General features: G+C 39.9%; 1 protein-coding gene across 1 annotated transcript; it reads left to right on the top strand.

Annotated features, from left to right (window-relative positions):
• The first annotated feature begins 4,999 nt into the window (after positions 1–4,999).
• Positions 5,000–6,206, top strand: LOC117191880. The gene is made up of 2 exons (XM_033396644.1): positions 5,000–6,016; positions 6,094–6,206. Exons 1-2 carry the CDS (start codon positions 5,069–5,071, stop codon positions 6,100–6,102), a joined length of 957 nt encoding a protein of 318 aa, XP_033252535.1. The 5' UTR covers positions 5,000–5,068; the 3' UTR covers positions 6,103–6,206.
• Positions 6,207–22,732: the final 16,526 nt, after the last annotated feature.

Raw genomic sequence — 22,732 nt, 5'->3', positions numbered from 1 at the left:
CATACGAGTGAACTCGTAATGACCATGCTTCGTGGAGAAAGCGGTTTTTGGGATTGAGCTAGGTTCCATAGGAATTTGATGGAATCCCTTAGCTAAATCGATTGTTGTGAAATATTGGCACCTACCTAGTTTATCTAGTATTTCGTCCATTCTGGGTGTAGGAAATTTATCCTTTATTGTCACCTCGTTTAGACTTCTATAATCTACTACCATACGATATTTCTGCTTTCCTGAAGCATCTATTTTCTTTGATAGCATAGCGATGGGTGCACAATAGGGAGAATTCGACTTACGAATGATTCCCTGTCTAATCATATCTTTGATTTGTTGAGTCACTTCTTGATCGTGTATTTGAGCATATTTATATGGTCGACGATATACAGGATCTTCGTGATAGGTTTTAATTTCGTGCTTTATAGTACTAGTGAAGGTCAAAATGTCACCTTCTTTATACTGCACGTCCTTAAATTCATAGAGAACTTTCTTTAGTTTCTCCTTTTCTTCGTCATTTAAATGTTCCAACCTTAGCTGGTTGCATTCCCTTAATTCATTCTCTAATACGGAAGCGAAGTATTGCTCTCCTTCAGGAGATGGGTCAAGGCACGTAGGTGTAGTTATATTTTCCTTTGAAGATGGCTTAACACCTTTGTGTGCGGTCTTGCCGACGGCAATTGCTTCTCCACTTTGGATGATTGGGTATGACCTTTCTACTAACGTTACCGTTTCATTTCGGTAATCGATGACGGCTTTGCTGGCCATCAAATATTCTCTGCCTAAGAGTATGTCATAATTTTCAGAAAAACTATGAACATAAAATTTTTGTTTTGTCGGACAGTTTTTGGTTGCATTACGTGTAATGCTCTGAGTCAGACGGACGAGTCCATTGATGGTATGGACGGTGAGGTTGTCGCTATCGACTTTGGAATCTGTATAGTTTTCTTTTATTATATTTATTGACGATCCCGAGTCCGCGATACCTCTTAATTTTTTATTATTTACGATTATTTCTATATATGGTCTTCCTCGATTTCTTCCGAGGCACTCTGCTGAAAATTTACATCCATTTTCATTTGTCCGCTTTGGCTTTCCCTAGATCGTTTGACTGGCTAATTTGGTGCACTGCTACCTGCCTGAGTCTGATTGATTTGATAGTTTGTGGGATCCTGTACTCTGCCCTGGTTTAAGGAATTTCTAAATTCGTTGAATAATCCTTTATTATTTACGGCATTATTTCCTGAATTATTTCGATTCGATCCATGATTATTTCTGGAAGTACTTGGGTTTTGATTGTTATAATCGTTACTACTATAGCGAGGGTAATAAGTTCCAACATTCCTACGATTGTTATTTCCGTTTCTTGTGTGTTCGTGATTCTTGTTATCAGTTACGAAATTTTCGTAGATTCCTAACTCTTGAGCTGATTTTTCTAGATTAGCCATAGTAGAAATGTCTTTCTTTGCTAAAATGATGAACAGTTTATTGGGTAGAGCATCTTCTATGGTATGTCTGGTGGCATTTGCCAGAGCGTTTTTAAAGATTAAAACAATGTCAGAAATGTGAGGTTATGATCTTATTTTCTGGGCTAGTCTCCAGATTTAGTTTACTTACTATAACATTTGACTTAATTTCTAGTTCCTCTACGAACTTACGAATATTCCCATTGAATTTGGTGTCGTGTAATTGTTGTAGCAGCGTTTCGTATGGAGTGTGGTTGTTGAATTGGCTTATTAGGGCTGCTTTTAGATCGGTCCAGGTGTTGGGTTGAAGGCTTTGTGATAAAAGTTGTGCTCGTCCGCACAGTTGACCCTCAGTGGCTCCGTACATGATGCTTTGTTGCCGGATGTCTTCTGTTGGGTACAATTCGGAGATGTACTCAACCTGCTTATGAACGAGCTTAGGCGTTCTTGGCATCCGTCGTATGGTGGAATTTGCCTGATTGACTTCAAGGCTTGGTTCAGGTGTATTTCTGTTAGCGGCATGTTGATTTCTTTTTATTTATTTATTTTTTTCTAATATTAATTGAGTTTCAATCGTGTGTAGATTCTTTGGCGGATCTCTTTAGTATTAGCGTTACTTTTTCTCTGATCATTGTAGGTTATTACGCACTGTAACTGTCACTACGCCAATTGATCGTTTTAAAAAAGGATTCACTTTTAACTGAGATCCTACCGACTGCGCCAGTTAAATATGCGACACTTCAGTTTAAGTTTTAACAAAGGTTTTATTCTTTCACTTAAACTTAGCGTACATTGGTTAGTTATTTCCCCGACGATGACTGAGGTCTGATGTCTTGAACGGAATTAACTTTGGTTGAATTCTCCGACGGTGTCGCGATTGACGTTTGTCTTGAACAGAACTCAGCTGGCTTCTTAGATGTAGACATTTATATTATGATGCTCGGTTTGGGATTCGGATTTGGATTCGGAGGCGTTGGCTTCGACTTCGGCTTCGGAGATGGAGTACGTGACTCGATCGATATGTTGGAAAGGCGGCTTTTGATGAAAGGCTTCCGCTGCGTATGAGCGGTGTTGCATTACTTGGGGGTGGCTGAGAATAGGGCCTCTGATTGGTCAGCTAGGATGGTGTGATTCTTGAGAATCGATTAGTAATTGATCTCTGAAGAGTGGCGTGATTCTGGTGCGGCTGGATTCTAGTGCGGCATCTATTGTTTTATGTTCAACTTCCAGTTTAGGGTGTTTGTTTACATTGCCTGCAATCGGCATCATATTGCAGGCTCACTTGAAATGGTTTTGTTTGTGTACTGCAACAATGTGTTGCTGATATATTTATTGTTAACCGTTGGGTACAGTGTACACTCAATATATGCACATACTACATCTCCCTCGTTTTGAAAAATAACGTAATTAAATGTAGTTATTTTACTTAAATTTATTTTATATATATAAAAAATTTTTGATTTGAGGATTTTTTGTATTTGTAATTTAATTATAATGTTTTTTTTTTTTTTTTTTTTGTGTATACATATCTTTTTGCACATCTTGTATAATTAAATATTTTCTCTTTTTTTAATTTTATTTTATTTTATTTTATTTTGTGTCTGTTATGAATTAAAAATGTTTAACCTATCTTTATGAACTGTTTGTTTTTTATTCTTATTTTCGGAAATAACTATATTATCATTATCTTCGATTTTTTCAACTATATAGGGCCCTGTGTATTTAAGATCTAGCTTATGGCCTACTTCGTTTTTTAGTAGAACTTTATCCCCTATTGATAGCGTTATGTTCCTAGTTTTTAAATCATATAATTCCTTATTTTTCTGTTTATTTAACTCGAGCATATTTCTTGCTCTTTTGTATGCTACTTCTAATCTATATCTACTTTCTTTAGCGTAGTCTTCTATGTTATATATAGGTTCTATATTACTTATGCTATCAAAATACTTTAGTAGATTATTAGTCTTACCAAATACTAACTCATATGGACAATAATTATGTGCCATAGAGGGGGTTGTATTGAAACAATTGTTAGATTGTTTAGTATTGTTAGTTTGTTTAACTCTACAAATGTATTTACTATTAACGTTGTACGAAATATCGTAAGTATCGATATGAATTATCATCCGATAGTTCTAGTTCTGCGAACTAGAACTATGAGAGAACGAGTGATCGGAGCTGGGGTTCAATGAACACTTTTGGCGGTATCGACAAGACGAGGAGGTTGAAAAGAATTAAGTAAAAATAAAACGAGGGGGAACGTTGTGAGTTGCTGCGGACACCGCAACTCTACGGTTATACCCGATACTAAGTCAGTATGGCTCTCCTCCGGCAGACGCCGCTAATATTAAACGACACGACAAAGAGTGCGTGCGAGAGAGACAGAAAATCAGTCTGAGCGTGACGTCGGGCGCTTCGTAGCCACTGCAAATTGATTTGTTCCTATTGGCTATAAAAATGATCTGATCTGATCCCGATTCAGCAATCTGATAGATATGGTCATTATCTATGATTCTGCGTTTTTAGTTTTCTCGAATGTGCAATATTGTGGATTCAACAGATTTTCGTCTTTTGTGTGGGCGGAAGGGGGTGGGGCGAAATTTTGAGATACACGTTTTATAGTAAGATCTAACAGAAGTGCGGATACCAAATTTGGTTACTCTAGCCTTAATAGTCTCTGAGATTTTTGAATATCCCCAGATTTTCTTCCTTTGCGGGGGCGGAAGGGGGTGTGGCGAAATTTTGAAACAAACTCGTCTCGGTCCGATATATTAGGAGTGTGGATACCAAATTTGGTTGCTCTAGCTTTTATAGTCTCTGAGATCTAGGCGCTAATGTTTTACTCTATGCAAAGCCGCCTATGCTACGTGTGTGTTAGAGAGAGACAGGGCGAGAAAAAATGAAATTGTTTTCTTGATGCTGGCTATAATAATAATACGATCCAATTCAGATTCCGCAGTCTTAAAGATATGGTCATATGGTTGGTTTTCTCATATCTTTAAAATTGTGAATGCCACAGATTTTCGTCCTTTGTGGGGGCGGAAGTGGGCGGGGCGAAGTTTTGAAATATTTTTGTAGCAGTGACATATCACAGAAGTCTGGATCCAAAACATCGTTGCTCTAGCTCTTATAGTCTTTGAGTACTAGGCGCTGAAGGGGACGGACAGACGGACAGACGGACAGACAGACAGACAGACAGGGCCCAATCGACTCGGCTATTGATGCTGATCAAGAATATATATACTTTATGGGGTCGGAAACGATTCCTTCTGGACGTTACACACATCCACTTTTACCACAAATCTAATATACCCCAATACTCATTTTGAGTATCGGGTATAATAAAATCATAAAAAGCACGAAACATCCGTGGACCTTTTGCGCCAATAGCTTCAGAAGTGAGATCGCAGCCCTTTAAAGTATCTGCCTACATAAGTATTTGTCTACTGGCATCCCCGACAACGAGTATTTTCCACATTTTATAAATGGCCGAGGAAACCATGGCAAACATGGACAAAGAAAAAATTGTAGGGTGTTTGCTGGAGAAGGAGATCATTTTTCCAGCCAGCGCAACACTAAGGCAACTTCGTAAGCTTGCCATAAGTGGTGGAATGGACGAAGTTTCTGAAAGTCCGGTGAATAAATCGGATATTGAATCGGATGGAAAAGTGTCTGAAAATGAGCAGATCGACGATATGAAAGAAGAAGAATTACTTGACGCCGCAATAAGGGTGGCTGAGAAAAAGAAGAAACCGGCTGCCTTAATGGTAATGGACAACTATATGACCGATGACATCCGAATGGTCAAGCAACTTATTGCCCCTTTTTCTGCCAGTGAAAATGATGAAGCCTCTGAATGGGTCTTGAATTTTGAACGGATTTGCGGAGGCGTGAACGAAAGCAGCAATTTTAAGCTTCGTTGTGTGCGCATGTTGATGAAGGCGGGAACAGAGGCGGACTTGTTCATGCGTGTCGACAAATCAAAGACTTACGACGAGTTTAAGGGAAACTTCCTAAAAACTTTTGGCCGCAGCAATTCAACTGCCGACGTGGTACTTCTGTTGAAGGAAACCTTTTTCAACCCGGAGAAAAACTCCGTAATGGGATATATTTTTCGCATGGAAGAAATTGCTATGCGTGCCGACATCGAAGAGAAATTGACAGTGCAGTTCATCATTGATGGTTTTTGTGATCGATCTTCCAGTATCGCCTTATTGTATTCAGCGTCGACCATCGGAAAACTTAAGGAGCTAGCTCGACAATACGAGGCTTTGAGGAAGAGTACCCAGACGAATTTTAAGCGCACTGGGATGACCGCATCCGGAAATGACCGGAGCCAGGTGCGCTGCTATAATTGTTCAGCACATGGCCATTATGCTTCATCGTGTCCCGCACCTAAGCGGGAGAAGGGATCGTGTTTCCAGTGTGGATCCATGCAGCACCAGGTGAAGGATTTCCAACAGAAGCCTATGCCAACCCAGCGATCCGTGGGTACAGCCAGCAACCCGCCAATGGACGACATAGAGGAGAACAATATTTTTGTTCCTATTGTTAATCAGGTAGGGGTATATTTTTACACTGATATAAAACGCAGTTATCAAATTAAATTTCTTTCTGGCATGTTGGACACCGGTAGCGCTATTAATTTGATGCAGCGCTCGGCGATACCTTATGAAAATTTTGATGGTGTACTAAGACCGACAGAGTATTTTGGAGTTAACGGTTCGAGAATAAGCATTTTTGGAAAAATAATTGTCAATTTAGTTTTTCATAACATTGAAAAATAACTTATATTTTTTGTTGTACGAAACAACTATATTTCGTGTAATGTCCTTCTGGGGCGCAGTTTCCTTGAAAAATATGGAATAAAATTAATTTTTGAAAATGAAATTGAAAATGTAAAGCGAGTTACGCAAAGCAATATGGTCTCAATTGGAAATAGAGTATTAGTAAACAGTGACTTAGATGAAAATAGAGTATTAGTGAACAGTGACTTAGATAAAAATAGAGTATTAGTGAACAGTGACTTAGATAAAAATAGAGTATTAGTGAACCTTGAGAGTGACCAAATTGAAAATGTAGTATTGACAAATAGAGATAGTGAGATGATGTTATCAGATATCAATAATAATGGATTATTAAAGGATGAAACATATGAGAATAAGATTAGTGACCAATTGAATTGTAATAACATTGACCTTTTATTGAAAGATAACGAGCAAACGCATATGGCAAGTGAATCATTAGAAAGAACCGACATAGATATACCGTATATATATAGTATTGAAATAACAAAAGAAGAGGACAGCTATAATATCGACCCAAAGCGAACTGATAAAGAACGTAGTAAATTCATGGAATTGATAAAACTTAACTATTCAGACTTAACTAACATTCCAGCAATTCAACATAACTACGAAATGAATCTCAAACTTAAATCAGAAGAACCTGTACGCACTGTTCCGAGAAGAGTTTCATATCAGGAGAAAAAAGAAGTAGATACCCAAATAGATGAACTATTGAAAAAAGGCTTCATAAGAGAAAGTAAATCGCCTTACAGCTCTGAAATAGTATTAGTTAAGAAAAAATCAGGGGAAAAAAGAATGTGTGACGATTACAAACAGCTTAATAAGATTTGCATTCGTGATGGATATCCATTGCCACTAATACACGACTGCTTAGAGAGATTAGAAGGGAACACAATTTTTACAATTTTAGATTTGAAACACAGTTACCGCCAAGTAAAAGTAGCAGAGAGTTCGGTGCAGTATACAGCATTCGTCATACCTAGCGGACAATATGAATACACAAGAATGCCTTTTGGACTTATGAATGCACCAGCAGTATTTATGAGAGTTATTAATTTCATTTTACAACCATTAATTCGCGAGGGTAATGTAGTAGTTTATATGGACGATATCGCTATAGGTTCCAAGTCGTTGAACGAACATCTTATAACAGTAGGTAGAGTTTTAAGAATTCTCGCAGAATATCGACTAGAAATTAAGGTTAGTAAATGTCAATTTGGTTATGAAAGTATTGAGTTCTTGGGATATACCCTTTCTGGTAGGGGAATAAACCCAAACTGTGAACACACAGCAACCATTAAGCATCTGCCATTGCCAAAAGATCGCCATGATCGGTTTTGGGATTATTCTCTTATTTTAGGCGTTTCATCCCTGCTTACTCAAGAATAGCAAAACCATTACAAGAACTTACAAAACCTGGAACTAAGTTTGAGCTTCAAGACAAATTCATACAAATTTTTGAATATCTTCGAGAAAAACTGATTTCGTCACCAGTATTAGCTCTGTATAATCCAAATCGAGAAACAGAATTGCATTGTGATGCAAGTAGTGAAGGCTTTGGTGGAATTTTGTTGCAGAAACAAGATGACAATAAGTTTCACCCAACAGCATATTTTTCACAGAGAGCGACAAAACTAGAGGCAAGATACGAAAGTTTCAAACTGGAAACGTTAGCTGTGATCTATTCATTGAGGAAATTTCGAATTTATTTAGAAGGGATTCCGTTTAGAATTATAACAGATTGTAACTCAGTAGTTTTATGTTTAGGAAAGGGACGTCTTCATTCAAATATCGCCAGATGGGCCATAGAGCTAGCAAATTATAATTACATCGTAGTGGAAAATATATGTCCCATGTGGATACCTTAAGTAGATATCCTTCAGCGCTTAATCAAGATTTTGAATATGAACCAATAGTGACAATTCATGAAAGTGATAACAAAGACCGAATAGTTTCCGTGATTGAGTGCGACGACATTAATCTTCAGCTTCAGATAACACAAAACAGGGACAACCATATAGGAAAATTAAAAGAACAATTGGAGCATGGACCTGTTAAGAAATTTTCATTGAGCGACGGAATTGTTTATAAAATAGGTGAGAACGACGTTGAGCTGTTTTATGTCCCAGCTGAAATGGAAACGCAAATAATCAGAAGAGTTCACGAAAACTTATGTCACTTAGGAACCGAGAAATGTATGAAAGAAATCTTAAGACATTATTGGTTCCCGAATATGAGATCTACAATCGATTTGTTTATAGGAAATTGTTTAAATTGTATCATGTTTTCAGTCCCCACACATGCGAATAATCGAACACTTCACAATATTCCTAAGCGACCAATCCCATTCGACACCTTACACGTAGACCATTTTGGACCACTTCCCGCTGTTATATCAAAGAAGAAGCATGTATTAGTTATCATTGACGCCTTTACGAAATTTGTAAAATTGTTTTCTGTAAATACGACAAGCACTAAAGAGGTCAACACATGTTTTTCAAAGTATTTTCAATTTTATAGTCGTCCACGTAGAATTATCAGCGATATCATTAGAATTTAGTAAATTTTTGCTAGAAAATAATATAGAACACGTGAAAGTGGCAACTGCTTCACCCCAAGCGAATGGTCAGGTAGAACGGGTTAACAGAACTATGAAAGCTATGCTCGCCAAAATAACTGAGCCAATAAATCACGAAGATTGGAGCAAACTTTTAATAAAGGCTGAATATGCAATTAATAACTCAGTCCATTCGACCACGAAAGAATTGCCTTCAGTGTTGTTATTCGGAGTCCAACAGAGGGGTTGTAATATTGACGCGTTAACAGAATACTTAGATGATAAACAAGACCGAACTCAAAGCAATTTAGAATCAGTACGTAAGAAATCTTTGGATAAAATCGAGCATTGTCAGCAGAAGAGTGAAGAGTATTTTGAAAGGAATCACAAAAATCATATTGAGTTCTTGGAAGGCGATTTCGCTGTAATGAAAAACATTGACACCACAATAGGTACAAATAAAAAATTTGTTCCGAAGTACAGGGGTCCGTACATCATCAAAAAGGTATTGCCGAACGACAGATATGTGTTAAATGACATTGAAAACTGCCAAATAAGTCAAATCCCGTATAAGGTCATTAAGAGGCATGCCGATTAAGGAAATGGGCAGATTGGCGTAATCAGTGTGAAAGTGACTCCTACTTAAATAGTTAACAATTTATATATATACACATTAAATTAAAATTACTCTTAATTACATATTTACGATCGAGGGCGATCTAATTGTCAGGATGGCCGAGCTGTTAGATTGTTTAGTATTGTTAGATTGTTTAGTATTATAACTCTACAATTGTATTTACTATTAACGTTGTACGAAATATCGTAAGTATCGATATGAATTATCATCCGATAGTTCTAGTTCTGCGAACTAGAACTATGAGAGAACGAGTGATCGGAGCTGGGGTTCAATGAACACTTTTGGCGGTATCGACAAGACGAGGAGGTTGAAAAGAATTAAGTAAAAATAAAATCATAAAAAGCACGAAACATCCGTGGACCTTTTGCGCCAATACAATAAACAAAATATGGAAGCCATACGTCCCAATCAGTTTTATTTACAGATATATAGGATCGTATGTATTCGTTAAATGTTCTGTGGCTTCTTTCTATTGTTCCAACAGTTTGATGATGGTGTGCAGTTGATGTTATATTTTTATACCCGATACTCAAAATGAGTGGATGTGTGTAACGTCCAGAAGGAATCGTTTCCGACCCCATAAAGTATATATATTCTTGATCAGCATCAATAGCCGAGTCGATTGGGCCCTGTCTGTCTGTCTGTCCGTCTGTCCGTCTGTCCGTCTGTCCGTCCGTCCGTCCGTCCGTCTGTCCGTCCCCTAGTGATCAAAGACTATAAGATCTAGAGCAACGATGTTTTGGATCCAGACTTCTGTGATATGTCACTGCTACAAAAATATTTGAAAACTTCGCCCCGCCCACTTCCGCCCCCACAAAAGACGAAAATCTGTGGCATCCACAATTTTAAAGATATGAGAAAACCAAAAACGTATAATTGTAGAGAATGACCATATCTTTAAGACTGCGGAATCAGAATTGGATCGTATTATTATTATAGCCAGCATCAAGAAAACAATTTCATTTTTTCTCGCCCTGTCTCTCTCTAACACACACGTAGCATAGGCGGCTTTGCATAGAGTAAAACATTAGCGCCTAGATCTCAGAGACTACAAAAGCTAGAGCAACCAAATTTGGTATCCACACTCCTAATATATCGGACCGAGACAAGTTTGTTTCAAAATTTCGCCACACCCCCTTCCGCCCCCGCAAAGGACGAAAATCTGGGGATATTCCAAAATCTCAGAGACTATTAAGGCTAGAGTAACCAAATTTGGTATCCGCACTCCTGTTACATCTTACTATAAAACGTGTATCTCAAAATTTCGCCCCACCCCCTTCCGCCCACACAAAGGACGAAAATCTGTTGAATCCACAATATTGCACAATCGAAAAAACTAAAAACGCAGAATCATAGATAATGACCATATCTATCAGATTGCTGAATCGGGATCAGATCAGATCATTTTTATAGCCAATAGGAACAAATCAATTTGCAGTGGCTACGAAGCGCCCGACGTCACGCTCAGACTGATTTTCTGTCTCTCTCGCACGTTCCCCCTCGTTCTGACTTGGGAAGTGGACCAATTGTATCCACTATCACTCTGTCAAAAGCCTTCATCGGGGGTTCTGTAATTGTTAAAGGGGTCTTTATATTTGTTGTGGTTTTTGCTTTTTGACATTTCTGACATTTCCGGATGTGCTCTGTTATATCGCGAGTCATACCTTTCCAGTAATAATGTCTTTTGACCTTGGCCAAGGTTTTTGCAATGCCTGTGTGACCTCCTTGTACTGGATCATCATGTAGTGTAGACAATATAGCTTCTTTCTCTTTAACATTTGTTAATGTGGTCACCGGGTTGAGTAGCGCTACTCTCAATGTTTTCAATATTTTATTGCCCATAATTTTGAAATTATCTATTGAAACCTTTTCAAAGATATTTTCCCACGGTGCCATTTTCAATTGGCTGATTTTTAATATACCGGCTTTTTTTTCTAGCCTTGGAAATAGTTGACCTAAGTCAATATTTCCATTATTAGTACATAAATCTCCAATATCCATTCTTGCTATAATTTTCTTACCATGTTTGAAGAAACATAGCATATCTTTTATATGCAAGGTCACTACTTTACGTACTTCATCATTATTAATGACTTCGTATACGTTGGGCTGAGAAGCTGTTTCGGTAGATTGCTTTGGCATCTCTACTTTGTTGTTTTCTGCGCAGAATTTTTGTCTACTTTGATACCTGGTAGTGACTTTCAGGACTTTATTTTGTATGTCTTTTAGTTCAGATATTGTTATCCGTGACAATGCATCGGCTACAAAATTATCTTTGCCTCTTAGGTACTCTACAGTAAAATTATACTCCTCTAATTCAAGTCTCATACGCGTTAATTTAGAACTGGGGTTTGTCATTGAAAACAAAAATGTTAGTGGTCTATGGTCTGTTTTTACTATGAAATGAGTTCCGTAGACATAGGGTCTAAATTTGGTGATTGCCCATTATTATTGTTATGGCCTCTGTATGAGTTACCGCGGCCTCTATAGTTTCCTCTATATTGGCCTCTACCTCTATTGTTGCCAAAATTATTATTTTGGTAATTTCCACGGTAGTTTCCGCGGTTATACGCTCGGTTAGTGTTATATCTTTGTTGTGCAGCATATAGGACTGTATTTGGGTGTCCTACTGCGTCTGTGAAACTATCGACGAACACAGTTGTAATCTCACTCATTGTATTGAAATTTCGTGATTTCATTACAGACCTAACTTCGTCAATTGTGCTGTTTACTATGATTGATTTTACAGCAACTTGTAGGCTCAATTCTTCAGCGTATTTTTGCGATACACCATTAATCATATGTGCCGATTGCAAAGCCCTTGTCAACTGTTCAACTTCTTGAATATATTGACTTGCCGTCTTTTGCTTTTGCTGCAGATTGAACCATTTAGCTAATATTGCTTTGGCTGATTCGCCTTTTATACCGCTTTTTAGTTTGTCTATTATGGACACTATTGTTTGTTCAGTGCTGATTAAGTTTCGAATATGGCCTTTGAGTTTAGTTTTTATTAGGTTGACTGCTGTAGTTTCATGTGTTCCCTTAAGTGAATCCACTAAGCTAAGAGCATCAATGAAACTTTGTAGATTCTCAGGCTTTCCACTAAACTCAGGTATGAGTGAAGCGGCTAGCTTAAGAAATTCTAGTTGTGACATGGCCATTTTTAGATTTTTTACTTCAGTAATAGACTCTGATTCAGAATCAAATAGATTGGTTAGTGTGATTACCGCTGGTATCGTAAGGTGTATATGTGTATCTGGACCGCTTGCGATTTCAGATTCGCTCTCTAAATCTGTGTTTGTGTCTTCCTCGACTAATACTGGAGTATTGAAAATCGAACGTATAGTTATGTCTAGTGAATGTTTTGATTTAGAGCTATTTAAATTTGTTTTTAACCTATTCAAAAATCTTGATACATACGACCAATGCTGCGTATTTAACTTTTCTTTATTGTCGTGTATCAGGGAACGAGCTTGGTTAAAACATGCAACTAATATTGTCGCGTGTCTACTTATAGTTTTGTTTGAAATATTCCTATTTTGTGCTAGACACTTGTATGATTTATCAAAATTTTCTTTTATTTTAACTAATGCGACATTAATATTTTGCCATTCCATTTCATTTTAAAATAAATTGTTAAAATGTGCAAAAACATCTATAGATTTTCAATCAAATAATGATATATTTTTATTCATGATTCGTTTTGGACTTTTTCTTTTATTTTTAGCCAATTTTTGCTACCATTATAAATTTGTTTTAAATTTTGTCCAGGTCATCTGCCCGGCTTTGATAGCGTTTCTTTATGCATCTATTATGTAGTTTATACAATTTATATAATAGATGTCCTATGATTATAATGAAAATAATAGCAATAAATAAGCGGCTGAGGGCCAAGAATTAGGTGCTATTTGGCAAGCAGCTAATCGGCTGGGTTCTGCTCCGAACAGTATTGTTATTAACTTTAGGTCGGTGTTATTGACTTCGACTTTGTTTATTACATTCGCTGTCGAATCTGCCGATTTTACATCTACTAAACCCATTTTGTCAAAATTTTCAAATATTTCTTCAAATTTACTTATTTTGTTTGTTTGTGACATATGTATATAATTTAATGCAAAAACAGATTTTTTTTTTATACCCGGTACTCGAAGAGTATAGGGGTATATTAGATTTGTGGTGAAAATGGATGTGTGTAACGTCCAGAAGGAATCGTTTCCGACCCCATAAAGTATATATATTCTTGATCAGCATCAATAGCCGAGTCGATTGGGCCCTGTCTGTCTGTCCGTCTGTCCGTCTGTTCGTCCCCTTCAGCGCCTAGTGCTCAAAGGCTATAAGAGCTAGAGCAACGAAATTTTATATCCGAACTTTTGTGGTATGTCACTGTTACGAGAATGTTTCAAAACTTTGCCCCGCCCACTTCCGCCCCCACAAAGGGCGAAAAACTGTGGAATCCACAATTTCGATGATAAGAGAAAACTGAAAACGCAGAATCATAGAGGATGACTATATCTTCTAGAGTGAAGATATATTTATTATAGCCAGAATCAAGAAAACAATTTCATTCTTTCTCGCTCTGTCTCTCTCTAACACACAGGTTTCATGGTCGGTTTTGCCAATTGCAAAATATGAGTTCAAGGATCTCAGAACCTATAAGAGCTAGAGCAACCAAATTTGGTATCCACACTCCTGTGATATCGTTTCGTGTCAAAATTGCGCCACACCCCCTTCCGCCCCCGCAAAGGACGAAAATCTGAGGCGTCCACAAATCTCAGATACTATTAAGGCTAGAGCAACCAAATTTGGTATCCGCACTCTTGTTAGATCTCACTATAAAACGTATATCTCGAAATTTCGTCCCACCACCTTGCGCCCCCACAAAGAGCGAAAATCTGTGGCATCCACAATTTTGAAGATACGCGAAAACTAAAAACGCAGAATCATAGAGAATGACCGTATCTATGAGATTGCTGAATATGGATCAGATCGGATCATTTGTATAGCCAAAAGGAGTAAAACAATTGTCAGTGGCTACGCAGCTATGCGTTCGCCCTCTCTATCCCCCTCGCTCTCTATCTCTCTGCCCTGAAAAAAATAAAAACAACCCCCGGCAATGCAAGCCCTACACTAACTGCTGGCAGGCGATGTCTTTTTCTTTGTTTTACCCTCAATATTCTGACCAATACCCCTTTATCCAAAAAAGAGGGATACCCGATGCCCCGATGCCCCTCTCTCTTCAAACAAGCGCACCGCGGTGTCTGCTTGTCCATGTCTCAGTTCAATCACCCCCTCCAACATTAACAAATCAATCTGTCCATTTGCCTACAAAGAGACTAAATAGAGAGAGACACACAGCATGCCCAGCAATATCACTTGTCCAAAGAGGAAGAGCAAGAGCAATGAACATAAATATGTAAATAAATAAATAAATAAACATTATATAGTATGTGTATATGCAGCTGTTTGAATGAGCCGTTATGGTTAGGGAGTGGAAGGGGGACCAGCGAATGCAAGTGTGAGACTGATATAAATGCATATAGAAAGAATGAGAATTGTCTGTAAAAAAACCGCGAAATCTAAACACCAGGGGCTCTCTCACTCTTTCCGCAAGCCAAAAAGAGGGAGAGAGCATCACCCAGTCCCAGGCAATTGGTAAACAATTTGTTAACCGTTACAGTAAGGGAGGGGGACTCGAAAATGTTTTCACTCCAAATATGCGTATGGAAGAAATGAGAAAAAAGCCGCTGCATTTTTTTGCGTTATTTGAGTTATTCTCTCAGTTCTCTGTCCTACACAGCCAAGTGTTCTCTCAATAGAGCAAATGTCCATACATACAAAAGCTGAAAATGTCTAACAAGGTGACGTCATCACCACAGCTGCTCTCTTTCAGCGATTATCATACGGCACCTTATTGGTGAATTCACCTTGTATGTGTATTTGGAAAACATGAATTGAATTGTACGTTTGTTCCGCATGCTTCCCTGCCCCACTCAGAAAAGAGTTCTCCCAACTGTCTGTTCACATCCTTACACATTTACATATGGATGCAAGTGTCTTTATTAACAAGATGACGTCATCACCACACTTGCTGCCTTTCGGCTATTATCATACGCCACCTTATTCGTGCATTCACCATGTAAGTCTCTTTCCGCATGCTTTGACTCCGTTCTCTCTTTCTTGAGTGACTCACTCGTAAAAAGACCGCGAAATCTCAATAGGCCGTTTTTCGGTGGGACCAGTTGATATCGAGCCAGGCAGAGCGATAGAGACTTTTTACCGATTACCGATTTCGAATTAAACCCATTCAAACTAGTTTAGCTTTTAACTTATTAAATAAAAGTAGTGCTTGCTTATTAAGGTATAGGGCCTTAGTTTTTCTGCGCCGATCGTTAGTTAGAAACTAATAACAGTTGCTAACTTTCGTCGTTGCTTCGCGCGCTTTTCGGTGCCTCTGCTGGCGTCACTGGAGGCTGAGGCCGGACGTCGCTGCCTGCATAGCGGCTGAAGACGGACGTCGCTGCTGCGCTCGCCAGGGGACGTCGCTGCCACCGATTGCTGACGCTTTGGGAAGTTAAAAGTTAATTTACATTAATTATATATTATATATATATAATTATAGTTTTATAATATATATATATAAATACATATTATATTATATTTCATTATTAGTTATATTATTATTATTTATTATATTGTATATAATAATATAGTATGATATATTATATAATATAATATATTGTTATACATTGTTATATTATATTATATATTATTATAATTATTATTATTATTATATGTATATATTATATATTTACTATATAGTTTTTCTTATTTTTGTGATTTAATTATATTTTACATACATTTTATCATGCCTCGTAGGCTATCTGCTTCTCAGCAGTCTCAGAGACGCAAATTGAGAAACAGATCAAATAGAGAAAATTTAGAAAATGTCGAGTTTATTGAAAATAGGGAACTTGTAATAGATGCAGGCCCTGTGTTCGTTGAACCAGTTAGAAACCAAGAGCTAGAGACGGAGGGACCAAATCAAGTGACTGCTTGGCAGGTTTCCGGTGTAGGTCAGGAAGAGCAGGCAGCCATCCCTGGTGAACAGGTAGAGAATACTGTAGGCAATAGTGATGGCATAAATGCACAGAATAAACGACAAGGGTCCGTGCGTCAGTCCGTACGTTTACGAAACCAACATGTAGAGAATATAGAAGAAAGAGTAGAATTGAGAACACGACAGGGGCAAGTGGCCAACACTGAGCGTCGGTTCAAACGGAGACGGAGCCAAAGGTATAGGGCTACAGAGCAGGCACAAAATACCGCCGAACATGTACTGAGACGAACAGACTCTCGCATTAGACGTCAGGAGCAAGTGACCGATACTGTGCGTCGGTCCAGACGTAGACAGGACTCGGACTATAGGGCACGAGAGCAAGAACAGAACACTGTAGAACATAAAGTTAGGCGAACAGACGCACAGATTAGACATGAGGAGCAAGTGGCCGATACTGTGCGTCGGTCCAGACGAAGACAGGACTCGGAATATAGGGCACGAGAGCAGGAACATAACACTGTAGAACATTTAGTTAGGCGAACAGACGCACAGATTAGACACGAGGAACAAGTGGCCGATACTGTGCGTCGGTCCAGACGTAGACAGGACTTGGACTATAGGACAAGAGAGCAAGAACGGAATACAGAAAGGCGACAACGCGTACGTTTAAATAACGAAAGGAGACGCATGTTAGAAAGAGAGCAGGATAGAGTTCGCAGGGTCCAAGAACGGAGCTTAGTAGATCGTAGGCGTATCTCGCGAGCGCGAGACACTCTGGCCCGCCAAGCTGCTCGTGCCGCAGCACGACAGTTAGAAATTGACGCTGCCAGAACGGCTAGTCAGAGAGTTAGCCAATATAGGAACGAGCAAATATCTCCCAGGAAGATAGGGCTCAGATAGAACCCAGAATCAGGCTTAGTGGCCTAAAGGCTTTGAAAGTAGTTTATAACAGGAATGTAAGGCTGGGTACTGATCAGGTTTGCCTTTCTTGCAAAGGCCTGTGGTTCCCCAAACAAATTTGTAAGATTCCTCGCGTCCTTTTAGAAAGTGATTGCGAGTTTAGTGGTGAAATTTTCGCTCTTGAAAGCCTTTTAGAATTCCCTTCTGATTGCCCAACATTAAAATTCTGCAGAACATGTCATAGCAACATTAAGAAGCGTATAAAGCCTAAGCTTTTCTTCAATGAATTAGATTTCCCCATGCTGCCCGACTGCTTAAAGGGGCTTACTCCATTAGAAGAACAACTGATTTCTCCTCGACTTCCATTTATGATAATTAAGCCTATATTGCCTGGGGGCGAGGTCTTTCCATGAAGCCCAGGTAATTCAGCTCCACCTAAAACGCAGAAAAGAGTATCTTCATGCTTTCATGGCTGAAACCATTAGACCTTCCAAAATTTTTGAAGCACTTCGTTATTTAGTTACCGCAGATTTGTATAAAAAGCATAATGTTGTAGTTAACGAGCAATGGATTGCTCTGGTTTCACATCCGATATTGTTCCTTTCGTAGCATCTCAAGCAGACGCAGCCTTTTTAGAAAGTATGCAGAATAGAGATAGGAATGTAGATACGGAGCCGGCCCATCCCGACGAGGAAGTAGATGCCGAAGAGCTCAACCCTGGAGGTCAGGAAACTCTGCTTGAAAACAACATACCATTTGATGATAGGATTATCAAAATCGTACCAAGTCAAGGCCAACGACCTCTCGACATGATTCTAGACATTGACTCGGAAGAGTTATCCTTTCCCACAATTTATGCAGGCGTCAAAAGACAATCTTCGCAAAGTTTTACAACCATTGTTAGATCAGAGCTTCGAAATGTAGATAGGAGAGGTTGTAGAACTGACAAACTATTCTTCAATTATAAGAAGTTAGAACTCATTAAGATTCGAAATAATATTTCAATCTGCTTACGTAAGCGGAGCACTTCCAGTGTAGTAACGGCAGCTAACGCTCTTAATGAGAATTTCATAGGGGGGCTTATTAACCACGATGAGGGATATAGGGTTCTTCGCGATATTCGATCGTCTCCGGCTCACTGGGAGGATGAAAAGAAAAAGGTTATGGCCATGATTCGTCAGTTCGGCCTGCCGACTTTTTTCATTACTCTGTCTGCTGCTGAAACGCGGTGGCCAGAGTTGCTTATTTTGCTAAAAAAAAACGTAGATAGGGAGATCATTAGCGAAGAAGTAGCAATGAATCTACCCTACACCGAAAAGGAGCGTCTTATCAGGGCAGATCCAGTTACTTGTGCTAGGTATTTCGATTATAGGTATCGCGAGATTTTAAAAGTTATGAGGAATCGGGAGGGCATTTTCGGAGAAAACTTCGTCATAAAATATTATTGGCGTGTTGAATTCCAACAAAGAGGTTCGCCCCATATTCACGGCATGTTTTGGCTGAAAGATGCCCCAGCAGTGGACTTAACCAATACAGAGTCAATTTCAACAGTTATAGCCTTCATTAACAAACATATTACAGTAGATGTCACAGACTCTCAATTAGCTCCGTTTGTTGAATACCAAAAGCATCAGCATAAGGACATGTCATGTCTTAAAAAAGCCAATAAAAGTGGAAAAAAGGTTTTTAGATTCGGTATTCCATACCCTCCAATGCCCCAAAGGGAGATATTGAGTCCACTGCCGGAGATAACTCGAAACCTTGATTTTCACCAAGGAAATTTTAAGAAAATTCAAGACCTACTAAATTCTGATCAATCCTCTGATATGATTGGTTCTCTTGAGCATATTTGAGAACTTTCTTTCGCACGAACAAGTGAGCCTCAATTACGAGGACTACAAATATGCAATTTCTTCTGGTTTAAAGAAACCACACATTTTTCTAAAAAGGTCATTTGCTGAGATTTGCGCTAATGCTTATAATAAACACATCCTTTCAATGCAAAGGGCCAATATGGATATCCAATACATTTTGGACCCTAATGCATGCTGTAGCTATATAATAAATTATATAAATAAAACCCAAAGGGGTATTTCAAAGCTTATGCGCGAGGCGGCAAAAGAAGTTCAAGGGGGCTGTGGAGATAATGTTTTTTATCCCCAATCGGCCGACTAATTATTTCGAATTAAACAAAACTCGGCGCAGAAATAAAATTACGATATGTTCTTTAATGCGTGACATCCAAATTGCAAGTGTGGCTTGCCTGCCCCTTACATTGCCGCTCCGATCGCTAAGCGCAGCTTCGCTCGGCCGACGTCGGTAGGCAGACGCAAAGCGGAGATAGCGAAGAGCGAGCTGGCAGAGAGCGTTTAGCAGGGCAAGCAAGCGCAAAGCTTTAACAAACAAATGAGTGACATAGACATAAGTAACAAACAAAATAAGCGGCTGAGGGCCAAGAATTAGGTGCTATTTGGCAAGCAGCTAATCGGCTGGGTTCTGCTCCGAACATTCACCCCCCGTTGGAAGGCAAAGGCTTTCAACAGATCCATCCTGAAGGGGCAGAACCGCTATTTTTCCAACGGCCCTCTTGAAGATGCTTGCTTGGGCGCAGCTGGCGGCTACGCTGGGATGATCGTCGAACGCAGCAATCGGCGCTTCTTTACGAAGGCGGCTTGTCGTGACTACGTCTTGATCATCGGGAACCTCTGTAATTGCATAGAATGGCAGGAAATTTGGCAATGTAGAAACTGTTGAAAGTTGAATTTCATTTGGCGTGGATATGTAGGTTTTTAATATATGGAAAAGTTCGCGCTGCAGTTCCTGATTCTCCGATCGCAGTTTTTCCACTTGCACCTGGCACTCGAGCAGCTGCTTCCTGCATTGCTGCTCTAAGTTTTGGTACTCCAGCGTTGTGGGTCGAAAATCGTCAATAGAGATGCACGAGGAATTTTCAAAAGCGGCTAAAGCTGCACGCTTATTCTCCGAGCTATCAATGCTTCCTGATACTATCCAACCAAGTTTAGTCTCCTGCAATGTTGGCAATTGGGCTGATAGTCGAATCTGTCCGACGCACATTAAATCGAAGAACAAACCAGAACCTATCAACAGATCGATACGTTGGGGCTTGGAGAAATTAGGATCAGCTAGTTTTAGATTATTTGGCATTGGCCAATCCTTTGCGTCTAGGCCGAAGTTAGGCTTCATTCCTGTGATTGAGGCAGTGATAATTGCAGAGAGGAAACCGCGATAGCTTTCGTCTTGAGATTGCAGGACGATGTCCACAGCCTTGCTGGATGGTAGAATTGACTCTCCAATACCGGCGATTTTAACGTGAGACGGGTGAGGATCTAACTGCAGCTGATTGGCGAGTCTCGATGTTATAAAGTTAACCTGAGAAGCGGAATCTAAAATGGCACGACATGGAATAAGCGATCCAAAACGGCCCCTGACATATACGATTGCGGTAGCTAGCAACACGTTTTGGCTAGGCAGAGATTTCTGACTCGAGGGGGGAGGGCTAGTATATTTGCTTGCTACTAGGGCACTTGCAGGATCATGCTGGGTCGATTCCGTGCTCGGCGACGGCAACTCAGCGTCAGCGCCCGACTGCATGTGGAGCAGTGTGTGATGCTTGGCTTGGCAATTTCTACATGCCCCTGACTTGCAGCGTTGCAATGAATGGCCTTTGTTGAGGCAGTTTAGACATAAATGGCGCTTCTTCACCTCCTTGTATCGAGAAAAAACAGGGAGATCTATAAATGCCTGGCATCGGGATATGTAGTGATCGGAGGATTTGCAATACTTGCATGTTGAGCTATTATGATCGTTAATGGAGGTGATTAGGGTGCTAGGTTTACTTTCTCCCACCTGCTGGCTAGGAATTGTTACCATAGCCGATCCCAAATTTTCCAGCATCCGACATCTTGCTTCCAAGAATGAGGCCATGCTTGACCACCGAGGCAATCCTGACGTCGGCAAGTTCTCTTCCCATTTCTCCTTGGTCTTGTGGTCCAATTTCGTGCCTATGATGAAGATCAGCAACCCATCGGAAATCTCCTGCGGGGTCGCCAAGGTCTGAAGTGCACGCAAGTGCGAATTGATTTTATCGCTGAGCGCGCGCAAGCCGATAGCCGAGCACTTCTCCACCCCTTGCAGCCCGAAAATAGCCTTGACGTGTGCCTGAAAATGTAACAGTTTATTATCGAATCGCAACATTAGTAAATTCAACGCCTTGTCGTAATTCTCCTCAGAAAGTTCCAAGGAACGAATCGTATCCAGCGCAGCACCATCTAGACATCCACGAAGATATTGGAATTTTTCGATGATTGGTATACGATGGTCTTTGTGCACCATTGTCGAGAACATCGAGTGGAATTCTGGCCAATCCATGTAGTTCCCCCCGAATCGCGGAAGCTGCAACTCGGGCATTCGAGAACGGCCTATACTATTATAGGCGAACAACGACGAATTCCCCTCGAGAGTATGCCGAGCCGTTGAATTGGCAACATTTACCGTGCGAGCAGCCATCAACTCCCGCGACAGCCTGGACCTAACCTTGATATAAACCTTCGAAAAGTCCAGCCGGGCATCATGGGCTAACTGCAGGAAATCCAGCCTTTCAAGGCTCGTTTGAGCGGCATCGAAATCCGCATTCATTCGCTCGATTTGCTCTAAGCGAGCTTGAAGTTCTGCCTCATCTAACTCGGCAAGCTCTTCCTTGGTGAGAAAGCGATCCATGGCCTTTAGTTGGCACGCGATGGACTCGGCCTTGTGCTTGTAGAAATCTACATCACTCGGCATTGCTGCGTTCGCGACATTGGTAGGCTCAGGTGCTGCCATGTTGAGGTTTTAAAAGAGTCACTCAGCACGACCGAAAAAGACACCCTGTATACGTATAAACGTGGGAACCGAAAGCAAAGGGATTACAGCTAATGCCTTTAGCTGTGCGGCTGTGCGAGCTGTCCGATTCCGCTTTGTACTCCGCTTGTGTGTATTAGTGAGTTCGCTGCACTGCCTACCGCACTGCACTCACCGAATTGTCGCGACAGAGAAATTAATAGCCAGCAATGCGTGTATGTAGGTGTATGTAAGTGTGTTTTAGCACCGAATTGTGCTTAACCGCCGAAAATTTGCTAGGGCTAACGAATGTCGATCGCGAATGATTATTAATTGACACTGCAACTCAGAGATCACGTCGGGGTCACCAAATTTTATGTGGAGATAATGTTTTTTATCCCCAATCGGCCGACTAATTATTTCGAATTAAACAAAACTCGGCGCAGAAATAAAATTACGATATGTTCTTTAATGCGTGAC

This window comes from Drosophila miranda (assembly GCF_003369915.1).
Source record: "Drosophila miranda strain MSH22 chromosome Y unlocalized genomic scaffold, D.miranda_PacBio2.1 Contig_Y1_pilon, whole genome shotgun sequence".
Lineage (NCBI taxonomy): Eukaryota > Metazoa > Arthropoda > Insecta > Diptera > Drosophilidae > Drosophila > Drosophila miranda.
The sequence above is the reverse complement of the archived record's forward strand: the minus strand, read 5'-3'. Positions and strand labels throughout refer to the sequence as shown.